Source organism: Amphiprion ocellaris, chromosome 15 (genome assembly GCF_022539595.1).
Source record: "Amphiprion ocellaris isolate individual 3 ecotype Okinawa chromosome 15, ASM2253959v1, whole genome shotgun sequence".
NCBI lineage: Eukaryota > Metazoa > Chordata > Actinopteri > Pomacentridae > Amphiprion > Amphiprion ocellaris.
Window position 1 is genome coordinate 28,482,336 of NC_072780.1, and position 27,152 is coordinate 28,509,487.

General features: G+C 37.7%; 1 protein-coding gene across 1 annotated transcript in view; it reads left to right on the top strand.

Annotated features, from left to right (window-relative positions):
* LOC111565387 (uncharacterized) overlaps nucleotides 1-26,356 on the top strand; it is a 44,448-nt gene extending 18,092 nt beyond the window's left edge. The window contains exons 8-10 of the mRNA XM_023265438.3: nucleotides 2,618-2,796; nucleotides 15,353-15,445; nucleotides 19,541-26,356. Coding sequence (XP_023121206.2) covers nucleotides 2,618-2,796; nucleotides 15,353-15,445; nucleotides 19,541-19,990 — 722 coding nt within the window. The 3' untranslated portion in view covers nucleotides 19,991-26,356. The remainder of the gene's footprint in view (nucleotides 1-2,617; nucleotides 2,797-15,352; nucleotides 15,446-19,540) is intronic.
* Nucleotides 26,357-27,152: the final 796 nt, after the last annotated feature.

Below are 27,152 nucleotides of genomic sequence, written 5' to 3' on the forward strand. Positions count from 1 at the left end.
TTGCAATGAGCTCGTAGGCACAAGAAACTAATTAGAATCAGTTTTCTGCCGAAGAAAAATAAATGATTTCTTACATAAGGGGCATCTAATGAGATGTAAATAGTTAACTGAAGGAGCTGCGGTTATTAGCACGAGTGCAACTGTCAAATATGTAGTTAAGTATATATGCGAGGAGGAGGACACATCCTGAAGCTAATGAGAGCCTGAGCATCCTGAGTGATGAGAAGAGGATTTAACATTGAAATTCTGTCAGACTGCTGGTGAACAGTTCATGCATCAATGCAGAAAATACAGAGATATATCGTGTTCTTTTCATCTCACATTTTCTTCGTACTTGATGAAACCTGAGGCCTAAATTACCCATCATGCCACTTGACTGCTGTGAGTTTGGTCAGTATTTTAGGTAGCAGGGATTAGATCTGAGTACACTCACACTCTTTCTAACTCCTGATTTAATTTTATTTTCCCCCATTTTCCATCTTCAGCCCCAAACTCATCAGACATCATGTAACTCCTTCTAAAGCCACAAAACCCTTCATGCAAGTATACAGCTGTACTCTCAAAAAGCTGTAAACAGACTTTGATAACAGGCAATAACTTTACAGAATATATACAAGAAGAAAAAGAAGAAGGCACAGAGCTACATTACAGTGTATTTGCTTTATATTTATGCCTGTTTTATGGAGCAATTTGCAGTTTGCAGCTGAGCTTTTTGCATCACAGGGTAAATGTAAATAATGCAGCAGTAACCAGCTGAAGGATGAGCAGCACTGGAGGCTGCTGACACTAACTGCTGTGTGCTCTGGGTGTATTTCTAGTCTGATGTGGAGTGTAAACAAAGAGAATCTAAATAACTCAAACCATATAAATAATACATAAATGACTCTACTCTGAGATGCCTCATTCAGATTTTCCAGGCCAGGAAGTGTTTAAACATTTAATAAATGGGTAAAAACAGATACAGTATAGATGTAAGCAGATATAAAGACATGTATGAACCCTCTGAACCCCATGCAGTTTATTATGCACATTTTTCTCACTGTGGGCTCATTTTTCACCACAAAAAGAGTTCTGCACCTCTATGGAAACAACACAATCACGACTAGACGTAGAGAAAACTCAGAACTCTTTGTGCAGTTTAAGTTATAGTGCAGTGAATTTAACTTCAAAACAAACAAAAAAGGAAATTTCTTTGGTTATTTGCTCTACAGATACATGACAAAACGCACAGCCACCATATGAAGTGTCTGCGGCTGTTAACAGTACTAAAAATACTGTTATACATAGTTTAGTGTATATAGTTTGTTCATTGCATTTTTAATTTGTTTTCATTCTTGTCTCTTTGCTCTGTATAAACACAGCCTGCAGTTCAGCCGAGGAGTTACAGATTTTTTGGTCATGTGACGGGCTGTCAAAGCTGAGACATTAAAAGCTTCACAGTTGCACCGAGGAGCACAAAATATTTAGTTTTGATTGGAATCTGTTTGGTGCAGATAATTTATTTTTGGCAAATTTTTAACTGCAACATGTCGGATAAAGTGATTTTGATGAAACACTCACAATTTTAGGCTCAGTTTTGGGTAATTTTCCCAACAGTCACAGATGAGTAGTTCAAGGACAGTAAGAAAGATGAAAACCCAGCATTTTCTTCTGTTTTAAAAGTATCTGACTCTTATAAATACAATGAGTTTAGCAATTTTTTGAAAGATAACAAATCTTTCAGACCTGCAGTTGGGTTCAGCGGGTTAATCGTCACCATTTGTCAACACTTACAACTCCTCCTATAAAGATACACAACCGTTCAGAAGTTTGGAATCTCTGTTGAAATGTCCTTATTTTTTTAAATAAAAGCAGTTTTTTTCAACGAACGTAACAACTAAATGAATCAGAAATCCAGTCTAGACATGGTTTATGTGGTAAATGACTGTTCTAGCTGTAAACAGCTGATTTTTAATGGAATATCTCCATAGGGGTACAGAGGAACATTTCCAGCAACCATCACTCCTATGTTCTAATGCTACATTGTGTTAGCTAATGGTGTTGAAAGGCTCATTGATGATTAGAAAACCCTTGTGCAATTATGTTAGCACATGAATAAAAGTGTGAGTTTTCATGGAGAACATGAAATTGTCTGGGTGACCCCAAACTTTTGAACAGTAGTGTGTATTTCAAATGATTCCAGTTATGTTTTACTATATTATAATTCATAATCTGTTTATTGGTCACTGCACTTATAGCTACCTGCAGCAGAAATTAAAGCTACCAACAACTACAATATTCAAAATATGCGGACAACTATGTTATAGTGTGTTGAATTATTTGTCAGATGTTTAACTTATTATTAATTCTGAATGATTGAGTTTGAATTTGAATATGTGACCTCAGACATACCTAAAATGACTGATTCTACTTCTGCTGAATGTGTTAAATAAATATGCATATAATAACAGTGACTTACACAGTGGAAAATGCCAGCTGGATATCCAGTTAACATGCTAATTAAGCTAAGACTGAGAAGATGCAGATACCAAAGGTTTATAACAACATTCCTGCCCTCACAGAAAGCTCACTATTCCTCTCTGTGGTTGTTTTTCCTTCTTTTCTTTGTCCATCTCAGCCTATAAGCTGCCTCCGCTGACCGTGGCCATCCTCTCCCTGATCGGCCTCATCGCCTTCATGCTGCTCGTCTGTCTGCTGTCCTGCTTGTACAAAGTGCACAAGAGGAACGAGAAGAACAAGAAGCTGACGCTCCTCGCTCAGCAGGCCGGGAAGGGGGACGGCGATGCATTCAGACAGGTAACAACCGGCTACCACCGCACCGCAGAGCATTATGGGATGGCTGCACTGCCAATAGGCTGCAGCTCTGGTTGTTGGCAGAATCAGCAGAGCCTGTAGTGGTGTTAGCGAGCTGCATGATGGGATTAAAAGCTAGAGGACGGTTCAGCTCCTGCTGAGGGAGTCAAGATGGTCAGCTGGTCAGCTTCCTCCCCTGCAGCGTTGCATCTGACAAACACGTTCACGGCCAAACTAACCACCACGACTAAAGATGACTCAGGGAAATATCATTTCTAGTCCTGCTCTCCTCCATAATTCCCTCCATCCACTCCTGTCTGTCATAAACCTTCCAGAGACATGACTATCGACTATCTTTTTAATTAACTCGTTATCAGGATCAGCAAACTAAACATTTCGACTCATCCTCCCACAAAATTTAGTGTAAATCACATAGAAAAGGATCTCTAATTAAGCACCAATAATATGAAAAAAACAAAAAAAAAAACCCAAACACACAGAAGAACTTGTCAAAGTCTGCCGGCAAGGGTGCCAGAAAAATGTATATTAAAAATGGTGGAATATTGTAATCTTCAAAACTGTAAAACCTGTGAAAATAACAATAAATATGTGTAAAATAATAATATTTTTAGCTAATATAAATACAATAAAATGCTGTAATTTTGCAGTCACACACAGCAATGTGACTTGATGTAGACATTATGTACAGTTTTTGCCATTTTTCCCCTTCTTTATTTCACAGTCAACATGTAAATTCATACTTTTTTTTGTGATTTTCTAGATATCTGTAATTAAAATGAAAGTCAAATATTGAAAAAAGATCAAATTACCATTTAGAAAAATATAGTAATCTGCAAAATAATAATTTAATTTGGACTTAAATACAGGAAAAAATATAATTTTAAAGTGAAATGTTGAAAAAGATCAAATTACCACTCAGAAAAATACAGATTTTTGATGTGGACATAATTTACAGTTTTGTCCTTTTTTAGTAATGGTTAATGTGTAAATTAATGATTTTTGCTGCTATTGAACTAAAAATTAGGTGTAGTTTTTTTTTTTTTAAAAGAAAAAAAAATCTGTAATATAGTTTCAAAAATGTTCTTACTATTTTTTAATTCTTAATATGTGTAATTTATCTTTCAAGTAATGACATATATCTGTAAAATTATGTTTTTGTTGACCTAAGTGGAGCCAAAAAACAATGGTTAAATGTTGCAAAAGAGTCTACAGTCAACACATAAATCCATGCTTTTTTTTGGGTGATTTTACTAAATATTATCTGTAATTTAACAAAACAGGAAAAATCAGTAATGTGACAGTTGTTTTAAAAATGATGTAATATTATTTTTCAGTTCATAATATTTTAATATCTCTTTCAATCAACAGCAAATATCTGCAAAATAATAATTCATTTTGATTTAAATACAGGAATATCATTATTATAAAGTCAAATGTTGAAAGAGATGAAATGATCATTTATAAAATAAAAATACAGATTTTTGGTGTGGACATAATTTACCATTTTGTCCTGTTTTTATATGGTTAATGTGTAATTTACTGGGGTTCCTTTGCCGTAATAAGGCCTCCTTTACATACTCTGCCATAAACACTCTTGTGAAGATGACCATCCTCCCCATGTTTGACTACGATGATGTCATCTGTAAAATGGACCTTAAGTGGTCCTTAACAGGCTTGATGTCCTCCATCACTCAGACAGCCGTCTTGCTACTGGTCCACCTTTCTCCACCCACCATTGCAACCTTTACAAACTGGTGGGTTGGTCCTCCCTTCACACCAGGAGACTCCAGCACTGGCTTTTACTCATTTATAAGACCCTATCAGGGAAGACCCCTCAGTACCTCTCCAACCTCCTACACCCCTCCCATAACAACGACCACCTGAGGTCCAGTGATTTCTTAACACTTTCTGTCCCCAAGGTTCGCACTATCTTTGGCCAGAATTCCTTTTGCTTTGCTGCAGCGATCGATTGGAATTCCCTCCAAAAATCTCTGAAACTGCCATCACTTCCATCACCTTACATTTGTAAACAGAAGCTGCAGCAGACCCTTGTTGACCACTGCACATGTTGAATGTTAGCATTAATTTAGGGTGTTTTTAATCTCTGTTTAAACACTTGTGTGTCATTTTTTGTATATGTATTGTTTATTTGTTATCTCTCTTCCTGCTGGGGCCTCTTGCCAGGTCATCACTGTAAATGAGAAATTGTTCTCAACTGAGCTTACCTGGTAAAATAAAGAATTAAAAAAAAATATTTTTTTTCCTGGTTTTCTTAGCTAAAAATCAGCTGCAAATTAAGCAAAAAAAATAAAATAAAATAAAATAAAATTAAAAAAATAAATAAATAAAACTAAACAGAAAAAGTCTGTAAAATAAGAGTAAATTGTTCTAAAAAAATACTGTTACAAATGTACATTTTTGCAATGATAAATATCAGAGAATTAAAGGATTAGTTTATATTATATTGCAGTAAACCACTATAAATTCACTTCAAATATTCAGACTATGGAGATAAATGACACTCACTGCTTAGTAATTAACTAATATACTGGAGGATTAAGCCTGAAACCACAGGAGCATCTTCGAGCTCCAGGAATCTATTTTCACACATCTTCACATTATAACATGTCACCTTTTCAATTTTAATGAGGCCTGACAGCAAAGGATGCTGTGCAGATGATAACAAGACATTGTCACCAGGTATTTTTGTACCTGAAACTGCAGTGTGACTTTTCACAGGGAACTCGTGATTAGTGGAAAAATTAAACGGCCTATTTTTTAAAATATGTACAAATCACTCCTTGATTTTTAGCCATTGCATATCACTCAGATACTTTAGAGTCGAAACCCACACCAAATAAAAGATCTACATTTTTATAGCAGTTTGCTTAATTATTCATCATTTATTGTAATTTTGTGCCATTAATTAGCTTTTAGAGTGGGTGTTCTTTAAAAAATGCTTCATTTACTACACAAAAGCCTTCTGAGGCAGCACCATTACCATGTTTCTCAATCCTAAAATGTCAATTTTGAATAAAAATCAATCCAATTATGCAGTTGAGCCCACAGGGACAAAACACAAACCGGCGCTTGCTTTCCAGCTGGCTTAAATCCTGGTCCTCCTTCTGCTCAGTACTGACTGACTGACTGATTGGATGATTTAGGAGGGTCGACAGTTAACCCTGAACATTCGCCCTGCAGCCCTGGGAGGCAGTTAGTTAACCAACTGAATTTATAGATCAATTAAAAGCCCATTACAAACAGATGAGTCACCTATAGAAAACGCCTAAACATCAGGCGTGGGGATCGATCACTGTGCTGAGGGATGGGAGTTCAATACAGTTTTAATTGTATGAGGGATACATCCAGATCAATGGTGCGAGTGTTTAATAAGAAAAGTGCTGAGTCCCTTAGGTGCTAGATTTTAGAATAAATCAACCTGTCTTGAAGTAATTAATGCTCATTTCAGACGCCTGTAATTTGAAACTAATCCAGACAAATCAAATTGCTTTCGTAAAGTTTCTGTAGAACTAACAGTTTCTAGAAAAGGTTGATCATCTGGGACATCTGACAGTGAAGCTCAGCAAAGCCGCTAAATGATGCTTTAAACTGATTGAATTCAAGGACCAATTAAAGCGCCACTGCAAACAGACGACCGGCTCACCGCAAAACAAGCCAACAGCTGAGACACATCGCTGGGCTCAGACCATTAGATGATACTGAGTGTTTACAATAACACCACATCATATTACTAACTTAGATTATAAATGCCCCGGCTGAGATCACAGTGGTTTGGAGCCGGAGGATGATAAATGTTGCAGATTTATCAGATCCGGGTCGACTGCATTCTCATCCAGTTAACATCCAGCTGTCTTCTGGAATATCTGCAGAGCTGCTTCATAGCTGCTCTTTTTTTTCACCAATTTGTCAGACTGATTATTCTAATGAGGAATGCTTTGTATTTGTCTGTCATGCCAACTTAATCGTGTTTGTCTCTTCTTCGTTTTTTTTATTTACCACCTTCAGATTTTCTCTCAGATGTTTGTATTTGACAGCTTGACGCAATAATATTCTTTACTGTTATCTTAAAGTTTGAATCACATTTTGGGGTGGAAACTGCACTGGATGAGCCAAAAACAAAGACAAGCTGGATAAATGTTACAATAATAGATAATATTCACACACTTAACTCATTCAGGGCTACATTCTCGTTCTTTTTGTGTGTTAAATATGTAAGAATCTGAAATGACAAATGCTCTGATACTTGTGTCTTGTGCATCTTGGTGAACTGAAACCTCGCTGTGGCATCGAGGTCTTTCTGCAGTCGGGCTAACGCTGTTGCATGTGCGTTACGTTTCTCCCTTTTTTTTGTTGTTTTTTTACTTTAAGGAGCCTCAAACGGAGCCTCTTCTTGGTGAGAGAATTGTGTTCTGGCCTCTTTTCCTTCCTGCTGTTCTTTCTTCATTTTTATTTTTTATTTTTTTTGGTGTTTTGAGAAAATGTGCTGCTTTTTCCGGTGGCAAATCAGTTCCTCGATCGACTCGCTTTTGTGCCACGAGGATTCTGGTGACAGTTTCCGGAGTGTTTGTGTGTTCAGTGTTTGTCGAACTGAGATTATACATGTGTAAAGCCATTAGAGGTATTAAAGACACGAAATAAATCCTGGACACGCAGGAGAAACTGCCATCAATCTGAATGAAGGAGCACAAGTTGATCGACGACCTAATTTGACAAAAAGTCAATAAATTACCTTAAGTGGATCTGGCACCACGACTTGGAACAAACTGCCTCTGTGATCCTTACAGACCTCTCAGTGTTCATGTGACTGAGCTGCATTCAAGCGTCCCACTTTTATGAACATTACGTTTTACATTATCCATCATAGAGCTTTAAATTCATTGCAGCAGTGAAGGAAAGCAGTGGAGGTTAGAAAAGAATGAAATCAATGTAAAAAGTAGTCAAAAAAAGACTGTGGCAGTGTTTTTTTCTTTGCCACTGAAGGATGAAAACATGCCAAAAAATCCTTTAAAAGAGAAATTAGTTGGCTTCTTTAGTGAAGCTTTAAAGAAAAGCTAAGTTTCAGTGTTTAAGGCTTAGATGAGAATAAGAATTTAATTCTAACCAGCTCCGTCAAGTGTCTGAATGGATTTTAGGTCCAGTTTTGACCCAGGTCGGGGTGCAGATGGAACAAATGTCCATTTTAACAAGTCATTTAATCCAGTTTTTACTCTGAGCAGCTTTCTTAAACCAAGTCAAACCTCAGCTGATGGAGAGAGATGTTTCTGTTTGGCTCCATTTGAGTTTCAAATCAATAGAAACACCTTTACTTGCTTTAAGAAATGAAAAGTGTGATTTTTAAAGTTCCCCTCCGTTTGTAAATACATGTTTTGGTTCTTCTTATATTTTTGGATGTTTGAGCAGAATAATGTGTGTTTACAGTTTGACGATTAATCTGCAAGTGGAAAAGTGCATAAAATCTATTTTTTAAGGCGTGTTTCAGCGAGCAGGATTTGTGACATCACAAAGCCAAAAACTACAGTGAAATTATGAGATATTTGAATATTTAGAGATGATTTTTAACCCAAACCGTAACAAATCATTTTTTTTTTGCCTTAACATAACCAGTCAGTGCCACAAGAAGTGGTTCCACACAGTAATGCAAGCTAATAAAAAAGAATAAACCAAAAAAATTAAATATGTGACAGTTTTACAGGCTTAATTATGGAGTTAATTCATTTTGGTGCTGTTGTGCAACATAAGCATGTAGCTGTTACATATTTTATTGTGAAGCTGTGTTCTGCTTCTACAGACGACTTGCATCTGAAGAATGAGCTGCAAACACATTTGGAAAAAAAAAGACCCTTTGAGTGACGTAGGAGGCGTACTCTATCCAGCATTAAACTTTCAAAACATCTGCATATTTATAGATTTTGCAATAAGGGAGAAGCTGTTCACGTCAGTTGAGAATTTCTAAGCAGGTAGTTGATATTTTTTTTTACGGGAAAGACTGAAATTATTGCTTGATATTTTGATATAAATCTGCAGACCTGTCTGGAGGGGATCTTTAAAGTCCGGTATCGAGGCTGAATGACCTGTTGAGATGGTTTACGTCTCCTCAGTGTTTCTGTGCATAACTTCAGCTGTGAAATCAAACCCAAGAAAGTCCCACTGATGTCATGTGTGGCTCTTTCTTCTCCCACATCAGTGAAATATTTGTGCCCCACTCATTCCCTCGGCTTCCTCTTTCCCCTCACTGCTGATTAAACACTCTGCAGTTACTCATAAACGGCCCACTTATGATAACTGCTGACATTAAAGCTTCACCGCTACAGATAAGGTACCGTTGAGCGAGCTGAGCGCACACACATGCACATATTTCTGACTTCAGTGTGTTCTTTTTATGGTGTGGAGTGAATTGCAAGGTAAATATTATGTGGTTATATGTGCTGGTTTTGTGTGTGTGTGTGTGTATTTTGTGTGGTGAGAGGAGGGCAGTAGTGATGAAACTCTACTTAAAGCTTCCTTAATGTGCTTTAAATTTTTTTTATGAGTCGGTTTTGTAGAAGATTGTAACCGAACAATCAGCTACTGGCCCAGAGAGTGTGTGCTGTCTGTTCTTTGTGTGTCTGTCTGCATTCAGTGTTGTGTGTTCATGTTTGTAGTCCTCCAGTGAAGTTGTAGATTAATATGTGACATGATGTGAGCCACTGCCCATGTGGCTGTTTTTACATTTACTCCGAAATGTCACTAATCATGAAAAATCACACAACTACTCTGTTCTTCCAGCTTCTAGTTGCTACTTTTACTGTATTCATTCGTGAATGTCTGAAATAATTGGTTTTCTTTAACTTTTTTACTCGCACTCAGAGCAAAAACATCCTTTTTTTTGATGTTACTAAGGACTTAAACAGCCTGATTTAGCAGCCCATCACAGATCATATTTTATTGATGAATGCTGACCATTAATATGGAACTGCAGTGCAAAGAGAACATTAAGAGTCTCCACAGTGTGCCTTCGTTTATTTTTCAACTGTAAAATCTTCTGCTCAGTAAATGTTGAGTTCCAGATTCTGTAAAAAACTAATTAAAGGATGCAACTGTGTCTTTATTGATTCATATGTCCAATTTTTTTTAAACTGCTTTGATGCTGCACTGGCTCATTTATTTCTCTTAAACGGTAAAAAATAACTTCATAGCAGTGCCACAATGCTTTTTTTATTATTCACTTCAGCAGGTTTTATTTACTCTCTCATTAAACACCATTATTTTCTTGTTTTGAATATAATTTTTGAATAGTATGTCATATAGTGACATTTAAACTAATATTAAAGCATCATTTTTAATGTCCGTGCCGTTATTCCAGTTGCTTCTGTAGCATTTTAACTCACTGTGAACTAATTATTCACTGCAATATGAAGTCCTGCACCTCACTGGAAACAGAACATTATGGCTAGAAGTACAGAGGACTCAGGCTTCTCTTCTGTGCTGTCTGGCAGTTTAAATGCCACAAATTATTAAAAAAAGAAAATGAATGTCAAATTACTTTTTCTTTTATAAAAAAATTAAACAGACAGGGGATCAATCTGTGTGACATTTTCCAAATCCCCACAGGTAGCATGTTATAAATATTTTACTATTTATTTTTTATATTCATTTCCATACTTGTCTCTCATCTGCTCTGTGAAGACACTGCCTGCAGTTCAGCCCAGTTGAATCAAGTGGCCTAATTCATTCATTTATGGCACTAAAGAGCTCAGAATTTTTTAGTATTTTACAGAATCTGGTTCATGCAAATGCTTTATTTTTGCCAACGCGCCATGAATGATGCTCAAATTTGGTTAATTTTCCCAACACAACTGCACATCACATATGATTAGTTCAGTTACTGTGGGAAAGTTGAAAATCTGATGAATATTTCTATTTTTTACAGTTTCTGGCTCTGATCAATTGTTTTTTGGATGTGATTTTTTTTAAATTTATTTTTTGACAGTATACTTTCCAAATTCAGAGTTAAACAAAACGCATAAAAATGCCACTAAATAGTAAAAATACTGGAAGACCAATCACTTTAGAAACAGCGTGTGATTTTTCATGACTACTGACCTTTATGGGATAAATGTTAAAGCAACACATTCTTAAATCTCCTTTACTGTAAGTGTTTGTGTGGAGTCTTATTTAAGTGTCATGTTTTTGCCCGTCTTTGTACAATATAAACTGTATTTGTGTGTTTCTGACGTGTTTAAATTGTCATGTGGGAGCTTCATGTGTGTGTTTGTGCATCGACGGTGGAGGCTGAGACGACGGCAGCTGCCTTGATGTCGGTCGCTCTGACGTGTTATGGATTTTCTCGTAGATGTGAGAACACAGACAGCAACATGCGTGAGGATGTTGACGACCTTTCGGGACTCGACGTAAAACTCGGATCAATCACACGTTTCTACCTGAGCTGCTTTCTGCCTTCATGCCTAGACGTTTTCCTCATCATTTCCCTCCATCTATCCGACCTTCCATCATTCTCTTCGTCCTTTGTACGTCTTCATCATCTGACTCACTTCTCTTTCCTGCTTTTTCTTCCAATTGATCTCTCTTGTGTCACATTTTTAGACATCTATCTTACTCATGCCGTCTCTAAAATGTGTCTCTTTGGTCATTCCTCCCACTTTACTGTCATCTGTTCTGTACTCTCTCTCACAGAGATAATGCAAAAATGGCGCCTCTCTATAACAATTGAGGTGTTTTCATTCGAAACACGACTTTTACGTTTAGTGCTTAGTCATTGTACATACAGAATCACTTAAACATGCAAAATGCTGCAGCTAGCTGTGAGGTGTTTTGTGGTTGGAGATGGATTTTGATCCTTGTTTTCCCCAAATGTAACATGGCCACTAAAGCTGGTGAACTGATATCATTTAACCCTCTGAAGCCAAAGTAGTTTCTGTACATATTTTGTTCCTGAATTAACTCACTGTGGGGTAATTTTTCACAGAACATAAAGTCTTGCACCATTATGGAAACAGCACAACTATAGCTAGAAGTAGAGAGGACTCAGAAAATGTTCTCTGTGCAGTATGATGGTTAAAATGCCATAAATGATGAAAAAAAGAAGCAAACAAAAATTAAATTTCACCTGGTGTTACCAATGATGGAGAAAAATAGTGGCTCCATATGTTATAGATACTTTACTATTTACTGTTTCTATACATGTCTCCTGTTTGCTCTGTGTAAACTGCAGCTAGCAGTGAGGTGTTTTGTGGTTGAAGATGGATTTTAATCCTCGGTTTCCCTAAAATGAAGCTCCGAAACATCTAAACTAAATTCTCAATTGAGCGTCAAGGTAAATGTAGAAATATTCTGGCTGCAACTCACTATCAATCAGCTGTAGAGGAGAAAACAATCTGGCTTGTTTGTATTTATTTAAACCAGTCACAATCCTACTGAACCATTTGCACTACTACTAACGTATATTTCAATAAGATGCTACAACATCTGCACTACTATCACTTCAATCTGTCTTATATTTCACTACCACCAGTTCATAGGTTGATTTTTATATATTTTACTGTATTTATATTGTATTTTGATCATTTTTTAAAAATGTATGGCACTAATACAAAGGTGTGAGAGAAACATCTTTCTGGTTCCTCTGTGTGTCCTGGATATTTAGAGAAATCGACACTAAAAATCTTCTATTCATTTCTATTCTTCCAGAGCAGAACTGAGTCCAGGATGCAGTGATGGTGTCCCCTCAAAATAGCTACAGGTGGAATCGTTTTGGTAGAATTTAGAAGTCAAGAAGTGTTCATGCTCCAATGATCCAAATCAGGAGCAAACTGGAATTCTTCAGTGTTATGGGTTGCTGCTTAGAAGCTTTTCCCCCCAATAACGACAAAACAACAACACACAAATAGCAAAAGAGAACTAATGTGAGCAAGCATATGCTCCCTATCTCACCACCTGGACGTCTTTTGTGTAGAAAGGTGGACATACATCACACACGCTTTTGTTTTTCTGTGTACTTTATCTAACTGTACAATTTCAGTAGCGACAGAGAGAACTGAGCTTCTTAAAGTTAAGTTTCTTAGTTTCATTAAAACAAGAAGCCTTTCAAAAAGACATTAAATTAACAAGTCACCACCTGTCAGTTTCTTCCTTGTGGAGGCCATCTTGTTCTGGGGCTGAAGGAGAAGGTGCCTCAAGAGCAGCTCTTTAATTGGTTAGATGAGTAGGCGGGGCTTCAAATATGATTGGATAATAAATGTGTCCTGATTGGCCAGTTTGAACAGGAAAGGCAAGCCTCCACTTCCTCTTTCTTAATACATGAGTGTCCTGGGAGGGAAGCAGGAAGTCAACACAATGGAGGACTGCTATATTTAGGAAGTAATGGCTGAGTGTTTTCTGAGTGAGTTCCTGAGTGTTATTTATTTTCTTCCTTTTGGAGACAGCTGGTAGTTTACAAACTGCAAACAGCCAACAATGGTTTGCTCATACCTGAACTCTAAATTCAGTGAGTCAGACTACAGTTAAAGGTAAACTTGGGGCTTTGGCAGCTGTTTCTGCAGCGTTGTCCTGTCTTCCGCCATTGACATTGTACTGTTTCCAAAATCCCCTTACATACAGGAAACATAACTACAACCTTTCAGCAAACAGCCTATCAAACTTTCAATAAGGCAGTCCTGCTTGGTTCTTATGGTCAATCAGGCATTTTAGTGACAACACTCACCAGTCGGTGTGGAAATGTTTTGGAAGTCCAGAGTGTAGCGCCGCCCAATATGATTTTGATTGATTTAAAGAAATACAAGCCAGAGCTTTGTTCTTTTCATAGTAGAATGTTAATGAGGTGCAGTCAGACCATTCTCCAGCACCAACATGTTGCTGTGGAAATAGGTCTGGATATTTAAGACTAAAGGAAACGCTCCAGTGTTATATTTGTTTTTGAGACATATGTTAAAATATTTTTGCTATTGTCTCTCACTTCAGCCAACTAATCATACACTACCATCAAACGTTTTGGGTCACTCAGACAATTTCAAGTTTTCCATGAAAACTCACACTTTTATTCATGTGCCAACATAATTGCACAATGGTTTTAGAATCCTCAATTAGCTGAGCTATCTGGACGACATTTCTAAGTCATCCCAAACTTTTGAACGGTAATATGTTTGTCACTTTAGTAACCTAGGAACTAATGATGAAGCTTTAAAAACTGAGTGAAAGTTTCATATTTTAACTCAAACTGTGACTTGTTTCCTAAACTATGTTGCCGTCAATAACCCTAAGAAGCAGGAAGTGAGTCCTCCAGTATGATTGGAGAGGTGAGACGGGAGTCGAATCCACCTCCTCGGAAACAACAACACTCCCCTCATCCAGTCCGTTTTCCAGGAAATAATTTCTATGTTTGCTAAATGAAATTGTAGAAATTGTTGAATTGTAAACTTAACCATGTAATTTTATTGCCTCAACCTATCCAACCGTTGAGTGAAACCAAAACTAAACAGTGAGTGAAAATGAAACTTAAAGATAATCGTCCCACATAAGACACTCCCTGGTGAAAGTCCTGTGTTTGAACTTTGTGGCTCTTTGAAAGTGTAAAAGTGTCCCACTACGTCATACTGTTATCTTACCAGGAGAAAATATTACTCTTTTGAAGATTAGACATGATCGGCACATCATTTTCTCTGAGACAGGATCAGGATTTCAGAAGTAACAGATTATAAATAAGTCAAACTGATGTGTCCAGGTTTCATTTTGGACGTGTTACTGCAGACAAACCACACGTTAATTCATTTATTTGTCCTTTACACACCACAAAACACATCAGTTTATTAATTCACATGATATTTTCATCAACCTCTCCTAAATTCCTGCACGTTTGACTCTGTATGGTTTGAAAAGAGCTGACAGTTCACCTCTCTAGCTGCACAGCATTTTCTTGCTTTGAACAGTTTCCGTAGTTTGCATCATTGCATGCTAAAGCGTTAGCATGGATCAGCGGACTGAGTGACGACTCTTAGGCAGGATTTGGTGTCTAAGAGTTCTCATCCCCCTGCTTAAGCTGACTAATGTCCAGTTTCTTGAAAATGCAGAAAATCCTTTCTGTCTTCCACCTACTCAACTCTCTGCTTTAGCCTCATTCTCTCAAACTTTCACTTTTTTCCATTTTTCCTCTGACCTGCTTTAGGCTCTTTCAACACATCCATCTCACTCTTTCTTCTCCGCTACTTTTTGAAGAGTCTTTCCAACACTCCTTTCCTCCATCTGTCATTTCCCTTCCCTCATGCTGTCTTCCCTGCGGTTTGAAAGAAATGGACACTTTTGAAATATTACAGCCCCGTAGGCTCTGATTCCTCTCAGCTTCCACTGCGACTGCAAAGACAAATAAAGTCCTCTTTAACATCTGTATTTAGCAGCTTTCTGTGCGGTTAAATGTGCCCAGTGTATGTGTCCATGTCCTCTCTAATAGATGTATGTTGGATAATAGCTGCTGGGATGTTGTGGCCACGTTTTAAAGCGTCTCCTGCATGTGTTTGTGGATCTGCAGGTCGTCCATGAGGCTTACAGCAGGTTCACTGAAGAATCTCTGATGCAGTCTGTGAGTGAAAAACCCTCGGAGAGCACAGAGGTCACCATCAAGGTCAGTGGTAGAACCAGGCAGCTGGTCAGAGAAGTTCAAATGATAACACACAAAAAGGAAAGTTTTTTTTTTACTACTGGTATTACTGGTGATATCCAGCAAAATTTAAAAAAAATATATATAAATTTTACATGTTAACCATACAAACAAGTGTCTAAAACTGTAAATAATGGCCCAAATCTTTATTTTAACAATAAGTAATTTCTTCTTTTTGATTTTTTTTACCATATATAAATTGACAAAAATATTTAATTATTTTACAGATATTTTCTGTCATGTTTACTTTTTTGTTTTAATTTTTTAAAATAAATTTTGACTGTATATTAGAGCTCCTCTGTGTTTTGTTTACCTATTAACAAAATTATTATTATTTGCATGTTAACCATTAGAACAAGAGGCCAACCCTGTCAATAATTAAATGTCAAAATCAAAAATCTGTATTTTAACAATTAGTAATATATTTTTTTTATTGTTTTATTTTTTTACTGTATGTAAGTGGACAAAGATATTTCATTACTTTACAGATATTTGCTGTCATTTTAACTGTTTACTTTTTTATTTTTAATTTCTTTAGTAAATTTTGACTGTATATTACAGATTTGTCCTGTTTTGTTAAATTACTGGTAGTATCCAACAAAATTAAAGAAAAAATATTAATTCACACATTAACCATAAAAACAAGAGGCAAAACTGTCAATAATGTCCACATCAATAATCTGTATTTGAACAATTAGTAATCTTTTTTTACTTCCTTATTTTTTTTTTAAACTGTAGGTAAATCAACAAAATTTTGGGATTATTTTACAGATATTTGCTGTCATTTTAACTATGTTTACTTTTTTTGCTTTGCATTATTACAGTATTCTGCCAGGTTTTTCAGATATTTTGGGGCACCTTCACTCGCCAAAAACAAACTTATGCATATTAACTATTGATAAGTCATTGAATTAACTGTTATTTTACAGATTTCCCTTGTTTTGTGGAATATTTGTAGTGGTTATAGTAATAGTTATTTGTCCTTTTACAGCACATGACCATAAAATTATGCTGCTTTACTATATTTAAATAATCTAAAATCTATATTTTTACAAATGTTTGCCATATTTTTACAGTTTTTTTTAAACAATTTTTTCGTCGCTCTTGGTGCCAGGATATCTTTTTTTTTTTCTTTTTTACACTGCATTCAAAACAAGTATGCAATTCAAAAATGGCAACTAATCAGAATGCTGTTTTGTTTTACAGCTGCAAAATTTCTATAAATTGTATTTGAAGTGATTATAATCTTTATTTTTTAATATCCTCGTATCAAACAACAACCTGTGATCTAAAAGCGTCACTCTCAGCGATGAACACTCAGATCTGCAGCTCTCCTCGGCTTTATGTGAAACATTCAGCTCAGTGTTCGCTCTCATAGTGTCATTTTCACACCCAGCAGGCAGCTGTTTTCAGCAGCCAAAAAAGAGAGAAAAAAAAACAACAAAAACAGGCTGTATATTACCTGCTCAGCACCAAATGCCAGACAGCAGCTAGCTGGTGAACATAATGGAGCTTTTAGCAGCTTCACAGCTCAGTTGGTTTCCTCAGGTGCTGATAAAGACCAGAAGCAGAGCTAAAAAAAAAAAAAAAAAAAAGCAAAAAAACAAAAAGAGTAAATACTGGATGTGCGTTCATTAGGTACACTGTGAAAAATGAACAGCTTTTAATAGTAATTTACTGTTATTTGACAGATTTTCCATTTTTTGGTAAATTACAGAAAACAATGAGCAACATCAAATAAATTATCAGTTTACATGTCTATAAAAAAGGAGCCCAAACAGTAAATAATGTCCACATTCAAATTCTGTCTTTTTAACAAATAATAATTCATTCTTTTACTATGTTTGACTATAAAATTATTATTATTATTGTTACTGTCTTTGTCATGATTTGAAAGAAAAAATAAGCACATTAAGGACTGAAAAGTGGTAAATTATTTTAAACTGTTTTACAGATTTTCCCAGTTTTTTTGAAAATGAAATTACAGATAACATCCAAGTAATACTTTAAACATATGCAGTTAAAAAAGCCCCAAAGCTGTACATTATGTTCACATCAAAGAGCAGTATTTTAAAAAATCCATAATAATATAATGTGTTCTTTTGTAATTTTTGACTGTAAAACAAATTTTTCCTGTATTTAAATGAACAAAAAATAGAATTATTTACTGTATTAAAATATGTATTAAATAAATATTATTTAATATATTATCATATTTTATTTGTAAATATAATATATTGATATTATATCTAATATTATTTCTTATGTGTATTAATTATTGAAAGGGGGAAATAATTTTTAATTTCAGATAATATCCAGTAAAATGACAAAACAGGTATTAATTTACTATATTGATGTAATTACTGTAAAATAAGCTGTATTTTTATTAGGGGTAATTTGTTCTGTTACATTTACACACATTTTTATACATAAAATATAGAAATATTTTGTTGCTCAGTTTTTTATTTATTTTACTTTTTTATGCAAGGTAAAAAAAATAAAGTACATGCAGAATAATATTCAGTTAATTAACAAAAATAACAACAGTGCAGACAACTTGATTAAAGTGGACACTGATTTTATAGAATAAGTAAAATTTACTGACTAAAACAGCTGAAAAGGGACAAAGATAAGAACAAATAAATTATTTTAAAAACATTTGTATAAAATAAAATGGCAAAAGAATAAAATTAAATGAAGTGAATAAAAGTGCTGAGAAGTTTAATAAAAGACAGACAGTTTCGACCAGACTTTACAGTAACACTGACTCAGAGTTACAGATTTAAGCTGAAATCTCGCCTGTGTGTGAGGTTGTTTAGTCCTAGAATGGAAATCAGGTTATCAGGTCAACAAAACAAGAGTCTCAGCAGCAGAGTTTTAGGTTATATGAGTATTTTGATAAGATACAAGAAGAGAAGAAACTGCAGCAGACAAACATCCAACACCTGATTACCAACAGTCTGTGCACTTAGAAGCAAGTTTTCCTTTAAAACCAGAGTGATCAGTAACCATCCTTTAATTTCAGATTGCTTGGCAGAAACTACCTGCAATATAACCTCACCTAAGTGCCAAGTGTAATTAAAAGGCAATCAACCTCACGGGCTGCAGCGGCGGTGGAACAGATTAGACTCAGGTTTATTGGGAGGACCTTTTGTCAAATTGAAATAAAGAGGAGTGAAAGAAGTAAAATGGTCTCGGTTTAGGGAGTTTTTTTATATCTTCAAATCCACTGATTAGAGATTCTGCAGGAGTCGCTGCAGTCTGGATCAGAATAAAACTACAGCTGCTTTTCCAGATATCAGTGTCACAGAAATGAAAAACTGGCAGTAAAACTTCTATTTGTTTGCATATAGCTATTATTGTGTTGTATGTTTCATTGTGAAGAAGATACTAGTTTTAGCATTAAATATAGTTTTTGAAATGCTTTAAATTACAAGAAAAAATAAAAGACTTCCACCTTGTAACCAACTTTAGTCCGGGGTGAGAGTTAGGGTTAAGTAAGGTTAGGGTTAGGTTTAATCAGATATCTTGGTGTTTAATGAACCAGATAGATTCTTAGAGACAGTTATCAGACTGTCTGTTACTGTAATCTATGACCTTCTTTGGTTTCATCCTCTTATTCCTCAATGAAATCCAGTTTTTCTATATTTTTATGACCATATTCAGGTGTCTCTTTGTGTACTGTACATTTCCATTGTTCCCCGGTAACAAGTAGAATAAGTAGCGTTGGCTGCAGGGCAGAGGAAGGTAAATCTATAAATATGGTCCAGGAAACATGTGCATCAATTATTCACGTTGCTTTTTCTCTGACCTAAATTTTCCCACCTCTTTTCCCTCCTCCACTCTGCTGGGGAATCCGTTCAGTATTCACCACATCCTGCTGCCTCCCACCTGCCTCCTCCTGCCTTTTCTACTTGACTTGATTCTTCCTTTCTGTCTCCCTTTTTATTTTGCTCATGTCTCCTCTATTTCCCCCACTTTTACTCTTCTTTACATTTCGTTCATCTTGCTTCCTGCTCTAATCTCATCTTCTCCTTCTCCCTCTTTCTCCCTCTGCAGGGTCTTGAAGTGTCCAAACCAGGCCGCTACCAGGCTCTGAACTCGGACAACTTCCTGGAGATGAGTGACTCTGGGGTCGAGTTCACCACCTCTGGCATCCCCCTGGACAGCGACACCGACGCAGCCATGACCTACGCCTCCCACAAGCCCCTCCTGACCGCCGTGTCGCCCACCGCCATGGCGGCAGAGGCTCCCTCCGACAGCCTGGCGGCCACCGTGGTCCCTGACGGCGACTTCAGCGCCACCAGAACCCCCGACTCTGCCATGAGCGCCAGCCCTGCCTCCAACCCTCGCTCGCTGGCAGCTGGAACTCCTGACGGCAGCCTGCGGGGCGCTGCGTCGCCGGGAACCGCCTCCAGGGGCACTGCTGAGTCGGATTCAGCCCAGACAGAAGGAGGAGCTGAGAGCGGAGAAGGTGGGCAGAAGGAGGAGTCAGCTCAGAGCACCTGAGAGGAAACACCAGGGTGTCATTATTTTTTTTATAGCTCCTTAAACATCCACGACCATCTGGCAGGAACATTTTCAAACCCAAACACCACCCAGTCCCTCGTCACTGCACTTGAAACATCACAGACAAAATATTCAAGCTTGGATCCGGATGTCAGTGTAGCCTAGAAGAAAATAATAACAAAAAGGCCGTTGCACAAAATGCACAATACACAGTTAAATGCACTGAAAAATGAAGCGCAGAAGAGTAACCCCAAGCTCTGTCAAAAGAACAGAACAAAGCCGCTGTGTGCGTATGGAAAATGCATGCATTTAAATGAAACATTAACGTAGACATCGTAGCTCAGAGCTACAGGAAAACGCTGACATTAGACTAGACTGCATGCAGGCTTCAACGGGCCGAAGAGGCACAGGCTCCAAGAGAAGCTATTGATGACATGAAAAGGGTAAAAACACTCTCAGCACTTTTAGGAAAACACCAAAATGCGATCAAATGAGTTTAACGTCTGCCAAAAGGTTGTCAGAAAAAATGCCTGGAGTTTGACAGTTTGACAGTCAGACGTTGTTTCCTGAGGCTGAGGCTACTAACAGCAGCAGCGTTTCTTCATGGAGGTGACGCTGTGTTGCCTCTGACAGCACTTTTGTCTGCTCTCACTTGCATCAGACAAACTCTGCCATGATTGCATTTCAACCCACCCACACACTGACTCTATTATTAACAGTACAAGCATGTCAGAACAGCGTCTCCACAGCTCAGACAGAAGTGCTTGTTTCAGCACTCGCTCGCCGTATCCATGAGAATGATCTACTCGAGGTGTTATTTCTCAAAAAAAAAAACCAAAAAAAAAACCTGCAAACTGAAACAAGCTCGGCTAGATTGAGTAGCACCGCCGGTTGTTTTCCTTTCCTCTTGCATCTCAGACGTCAAATCTGCCACATTTGAAGGCATCATCTCGCTGAAAGCCCTGTTGAAGCGTCCACCTCACCTCAGTCCCACTAATGAAGAACGCCCACCAGAACAACAGCTGACTGCAGAAAGTCTCCTCATCTGTTTTTATCTCCCTCCCACTTGTCCTCCTCCCTTGGTGGAGCTGTCACAACCTCTGTCAGAGGGAAAAATAAAATTCAGAGCACACTGTGCAGCACTTCTGGGACTTTTGGAAGCGCTCCCGAGAACCTAATTGGATTCTCGGTCTCTTCTGCAGACGGACCAATTCACGGACACCGTCGAGTGAGGAGCGGTGATAAAAGAGACGACAGAGATGGAACAGGGTGCTATGCGGGGAGCAGATAAATGACTTGCATGATTTAAAGCCTCCTATTTTCATCTCAGCCCCCCAATCCATCTCACGGAGCTCTGATTATTGTAGCCCAGTTGTTGCCAAAATGAAGTGAGCGGAGAGACGCAGTTGGATCAGTGTGTGATAAGGCCTCAATAGAACGAGGCTGAATAAGTGCTATAAGCGGAGGAGGGTGTTCATACAAACCGAGCAACAATATTGGACATTCAACACGGAGACATGAGCACACTGAAGTAGGAAATGAAAAAGGAGGACATTCTTGCGGCATAAAAGTTCAGATTTAATGGTTAAATCAATATTAATAACCTGCAAATGGTGAATCTGTACATTTGTTGCCGGTGCTTTATGACTTCTAGCCCTCCATATAACTCGGTGAAAGCATTATGATGGTGTCTGGCTTTATATTTGTTTAACCACTGAAGCAGAAAAGGCCGCTTTATACATGTTGAGTTGCTCTCTGAAAACCTTTTTTATCAATCCAAGGGCATTAAAATGTCAACAAATGATGCTGCAGGTTTGTTTAAGAGCTCCACAGCATGTTGGCAGCACCCAGAGGAAAAGTCTTACTGCTCAGAGTTTGGTATTCTATAGCTTAGGAGAAAAAAATTGTGATTCTCATTTCAGCCTGGTTTTAGTTTGCATTTGGTATGATAGGATTCTCATGCTTTTCTCCTGAAATTCACTAGATAGAGGTGAGAAAGGAGGAGAACAAGTAGCAACAGGACTCTCACTTGAGATATGCACCAATCAGCCACAATATTATGACCACTGGCAGGTGAAGTGAATATCATCCATCATATTGGTACCATGTGGTGTTCTGCTGGAAGACCTTGGATGTTGGTGCTGATGAGACTTAGACGCCCAAATAAACATTGTCCCAGAACAAGCGCACTCCTTCATGCAAATAACAATCCTAAATGTCACTGGTCTACCCCTGCCAGGAAAACGCACCAAACCACATCACAAAAACCTGGTGCCAGACCCCATAGGACACCCTGAGAGGTCCTCTGGTCCCAATGGTTCAGACAACATAAGGGGGACCAACACAGTTTTAGGCAGGTGGTCTGAATGTTATGCCTGATCGGTGTATAGGAGATAATTCCACTAATGGCTCTATTTTTTCTCAACTGAGCTACATGTCAGTCGTATATGAACTTTATTTCATACAAACATATCACAACCACTGTATTTAAATATACTGAGAGGTCTTCCTAATACTTTGTCAAACCTGTTTTATACAAAATTGGGCCATCAGTCAAAGTTGTGAATTATCTCCCTTAAATCTCAAGTGTGACTCCTGTTGCTAATTGTTCTCTTCCTGTCTCACCTGTATCTCCTTGTGAACTTTAGGAGAAAAATCTGAGCTAAAATAAGAATCACAATTTTGTCTCTCAAGCTGTAGAAGAGTAAGCTTTGAGCAGGAAGATTTTCCTCTGGGGACAGACAGATTTTTTAGATTTGCTCTTCAAGAATCTCCTTTTTCAGGAAATCAGTGCTCACTTAACCCCAATATCAACTGTTTGTAGGAAATGACAGCTGGGAAGATCCTTTTAAAACAAGCATGAACAGAGTCCGTTACATTAACCACTATTTCAGACTAATTGGTTCCTCTTCCTCGCCTGAGGGCTGATTCAGGTCACAGGAACCACAGTAGGAGACGTCTCACACCACTGTTCCTAGTGTGACATCCCCTCCACAATCTGGAATACAAGCAGAGCCGCACCTTTAGGGAATCAGAGAAATATCATCCATTACATGCTTCACCCTTTTAAAAAAAGCCTTCTCCATCACACCGAGGCTCTGCTTGTCCCACAGATCCCATTTAGATGTCACTGTTGTTGTTGCAGTTGGCAGCTGTTAGCAGTTTGGCTACCTCATGCTGTAACTGAATTGATGTCAGCCCAGAAAGTCTGCAAGATTTATGACCCAAACAGTCACAGAGACATAGAGGTTTTATGTCTGGAAAGGAAAAGCACAAACTTGTGATCCTTTTTAAACACGAAAAGGCATCACATTTTAGTTAAAATGGGAAAAAGAAGAAGCAGCTATTGTAAATACAGTACAGTAATTTGCAAAAAAAAAGAAAAGAAAAAAGACTAGCTAGCTCCCTTTCTTATTCAGGAACATGTAGTTTGGATCTTGACTCCACCCTACATGTGATTGAAGTACTGATTTTGTATGGGTGTTTTATAAGGATTGCTCATGCAGGGAATTAATCAGACATATATTCACAGTAAAAAAGGTCCAGAAGTGACTCTGCATGTCTTGTAAATATCAGGTTGATGATGACAAACTGATGGTTGGTGGATCTTCAACGAAACCTAAAGCAATATTAATGATAATGTCAGTGAGACGCCCACGGGGCGGAGAGAGGAATCAGGCGTAGCACATCATCTCCACATCGCTCACTCTCACTCATCCTCTTTTGTCACTCTTGTAAATACAAAGATACGTGATCTGCATGTGTATAGTGCAAAAATACTAACGTTTCTTACTGCAAGGCTTATGCAAGATTTTATACAACGCTGCATCAATCCTTTAACCACACATCCACAGTAGGTAGAAAACGATGCCTTTAGCTGGGAACATGAGCTCATGTCATGTTTACATGTTTGTTGTGAAATCCTTTCATTGAAGTTTGCCTCAGAAGGCGTGGTGCTGCCTCTGGGGGGCGCTATTTGACACATGAACAGTGTGGGAGGCAAGGAAATGAACCAAGTTGCCCTGTTTGGTTGATTTAACCAGGTACTGCTGCTTATTTTTAAACTGTGCTTCCAAGATTGTGCCAAGAAATTAGAATGAACGGACAGATGACAAATTAAAGGAAAAACTTGAACTCTTGACCCCTACAGTGAGGCTGTGAGGGGTATTTTGCTGCCATTGTTCGGATCCACTTGTGTCTTTAGAGGTAAAAGTCACCGAGTCATTTTTATCGTGATGGAAGGGGTCATTCTCTCAGGATTACAATTCCCCCTCAATTAGAACGTGAGGGCTGATTAAATGGTTTGATAAAAATGATGTTAATCACATGTTAATGCCGTAGCAGTCACCAGATCATGAGAGGGATTCTGGACCAACATATCTGACAAACGCTCTCCACCACCATCATCAAAACACATAAATGAGGGAATATCCTATGAAATATCTAGTAGATTTCCCAAGACTTGGAGAAGCAATACTAAGACATAGTGGAAGGCCACCTTGCACCTTACTAAAACACTTTATGTTGGGTTTTCCTTTAATATGTCACCCATCTGTAGACGGTGTTACAGAAATCCAACATACCAGAAAAATAATAAGATTACAACACACTTGTTTGCTGCCTTGTCTGGAAATATAGATTAACAAATTCAAATGGTTTGGCAAACATGTCAAGAAAATCTTAAAATAGTTCTTCAGAGCGAGATCAGCTGCTGAGCAACCTTTTTGTTTAAGGGGATTGTTCTTCACATATCTAATGTGGAGCTTTAAAGTACTCGTTTCCTCGTTTTAATTGGTTCTCTTTGGTTTGGTGGCAGGTAAAAGCATAAAACTTGAGCTGATGCTAGCAACTATTTCATTATTGTTTCATCTGCAGACTATTTTCTCAATAAAACATCTGAAAACCATGAAAAATGCCCATCAATTTCCCAAATTCCAAGCTGGCATCTAAAAACGTGTTGTTTTGTCGGACCAAGAACCCAAAATGATGCATTTAATTTAAAGGGAGGGACCAGAAATGCTGCAAACTCTTGCATTTGACTTATTCTGCTTAAAATTCCTTCCAATTCATATCATTAAAATAGAACCAGGTGGAATCTGGTTTCTTAAAGGACCTAGTTTTTGCTAAAGTTCTTTGGAGCAGAAGTTAAGGTGCCTAAAAGAACCGGTTTTGATGACTTCTTCTTTGAAGAACCTCTTGTTTGTTCATTGTGGATCTAAAAAATGGCTGTATTGCAGAAAACTACTTTTAATTCCAGTTAACATCTTTATTTTCTGAGTGTATCTTGTAAAAAAGTGTGTGAAGGACTTGCTGCATGTTAGCAATTAGCCCTGCTGTTGTTGGTCTGTATGCTAAGCTAACAGTGCTTTAGCTTTGGAGTAGCTAGAGGCCACAGAGACAGGAACAGACATGACATTGTGCTTTTGTTAATGCCATATTACACAGACTTTAATTAGAAGTTAATTGGGGAAAAATGTGTGCAATTATCTGATGATATTCAGGAATTTCTTCCAGCTTTCTCTCACTTGGTGCAAAGAATCAAGAATCTGGCAGAAAGCTGCAAAGTCATTAATGAGAAAGGTTAGATCTGAATAAAATCCTGCCATCTGGTGACTAGAAGGCAGCAACCAGCTTGAAATAAAGCGTCCCAAGGAGTAGGAATGTGGGTGTTTTCCTGTTCTTTCCCTTCTGTTGACAGAGAAATAGAAATCAGCATACTGCCCAAATTTTAGCGAATCTCAAGTGAGTTAAAGAGATTTAGAGATTTTAGAATCTCCATTTCACCACAGATATATCTGTTTAAATGCACGGGTTGCTAAGAAATTCAACTGATTCTGTCCTCTGTGCAGTGCCAGATATCACTCAAGGTAAATAATACTTGCAAACTAGGCTGAAGTCTCAGCTTTAGAAACTGCAGTCCAGAATAATTCAGAAACATTGATCAGTAATTCCATTGAAAAGTGAAATTCTGACATTTACATACTGATATTTCACAGGCTGGTGGAGCTGCGGCTGGAAAGCTCCATACATTTGCAAATATGTTTTTCCTTTTTAAGTGAGGATGAAAGAAATGCTCCATCCAGAGCACACATAATAAAACCTCTTTTTGAGGACACTTTTGTGCTTCGCAGGGTGAAAGAACGCGAGCCTCCTTTGGATATCAGCACGCCGGAAGAATAGTTCTGTAGGTTCAGGCAATCACAGCTGACGAAGGCTTTATGAAAGGATTTCACTTCCTGTCATTCATCCTTGGTCTGATGTTTTCTGTTTCATTACACATCTGAGCCGCTACTCACAAAGCCTCTCAGAACAGAAGTGCCGATCTGTGTGTGGGTAGGGGGAGATTTAATAAAATGTTCTTTCAGATTCGCTCTCCTGTTAATCTACTATTCTCTGTAATTCCAAAGAATGTAATGAAAAACCATGAAATGATGTCTGCAGTGTGGCAGTTTGCTCAAACCGCCATCACAACAGAAATCTCACTTCAACGCAAAATGTCCAAAGTACTGTCAACTGCAGCGTCTGACTCCGAGATCAATTAATTTTAATTCACTCCACTTCGAGTCAGTGGCTTCTATGATTAAATCCAGTCTCATCTTTGATTCATGCCAGATAATTGGAGAAAGTAATTGGAAAGCACTTATCTCTGTCGCTCTGAGCTCGCTGCCTGAGAGCAGTACTTTCAGTGGGAGCATTCTGAGTAATGAACACACAAATTTCAAATCGCATCGGGCCAATATCACTTCGGACAAACTGATCCCAGGTCAGCAGCACTTCTACTCTGAGATACTCTGTTTTTATTGCACGCTCATGTCTGCTTGAAAACTGTTTTGTCTCCACTACGACACTCCCAGCACCTGAGAATGTTTTTTTTATACAAGAAAATAAAATTAAAAAAAAAAAAATCATATAATGAGTGACACAAATGTACATCATCCCAAACCAAGTGCATTTGCTGAAAAAAAAGAGAAAAATGGCACCTCCTTTGAATGACTGAACATTTCATTGTCGGGACTTTTTGTAGCATCATATTTAGCACCAAAAACTACTCTAGCTGTTCTTAGTCTTTCTTCCTACTCTGATATTATAGCCTATATCTGCTGTCCTAGTATAAACCTAAGAGTTAGTGTAACCGCAGCATGCTGACCAGTAGATTGCTTGT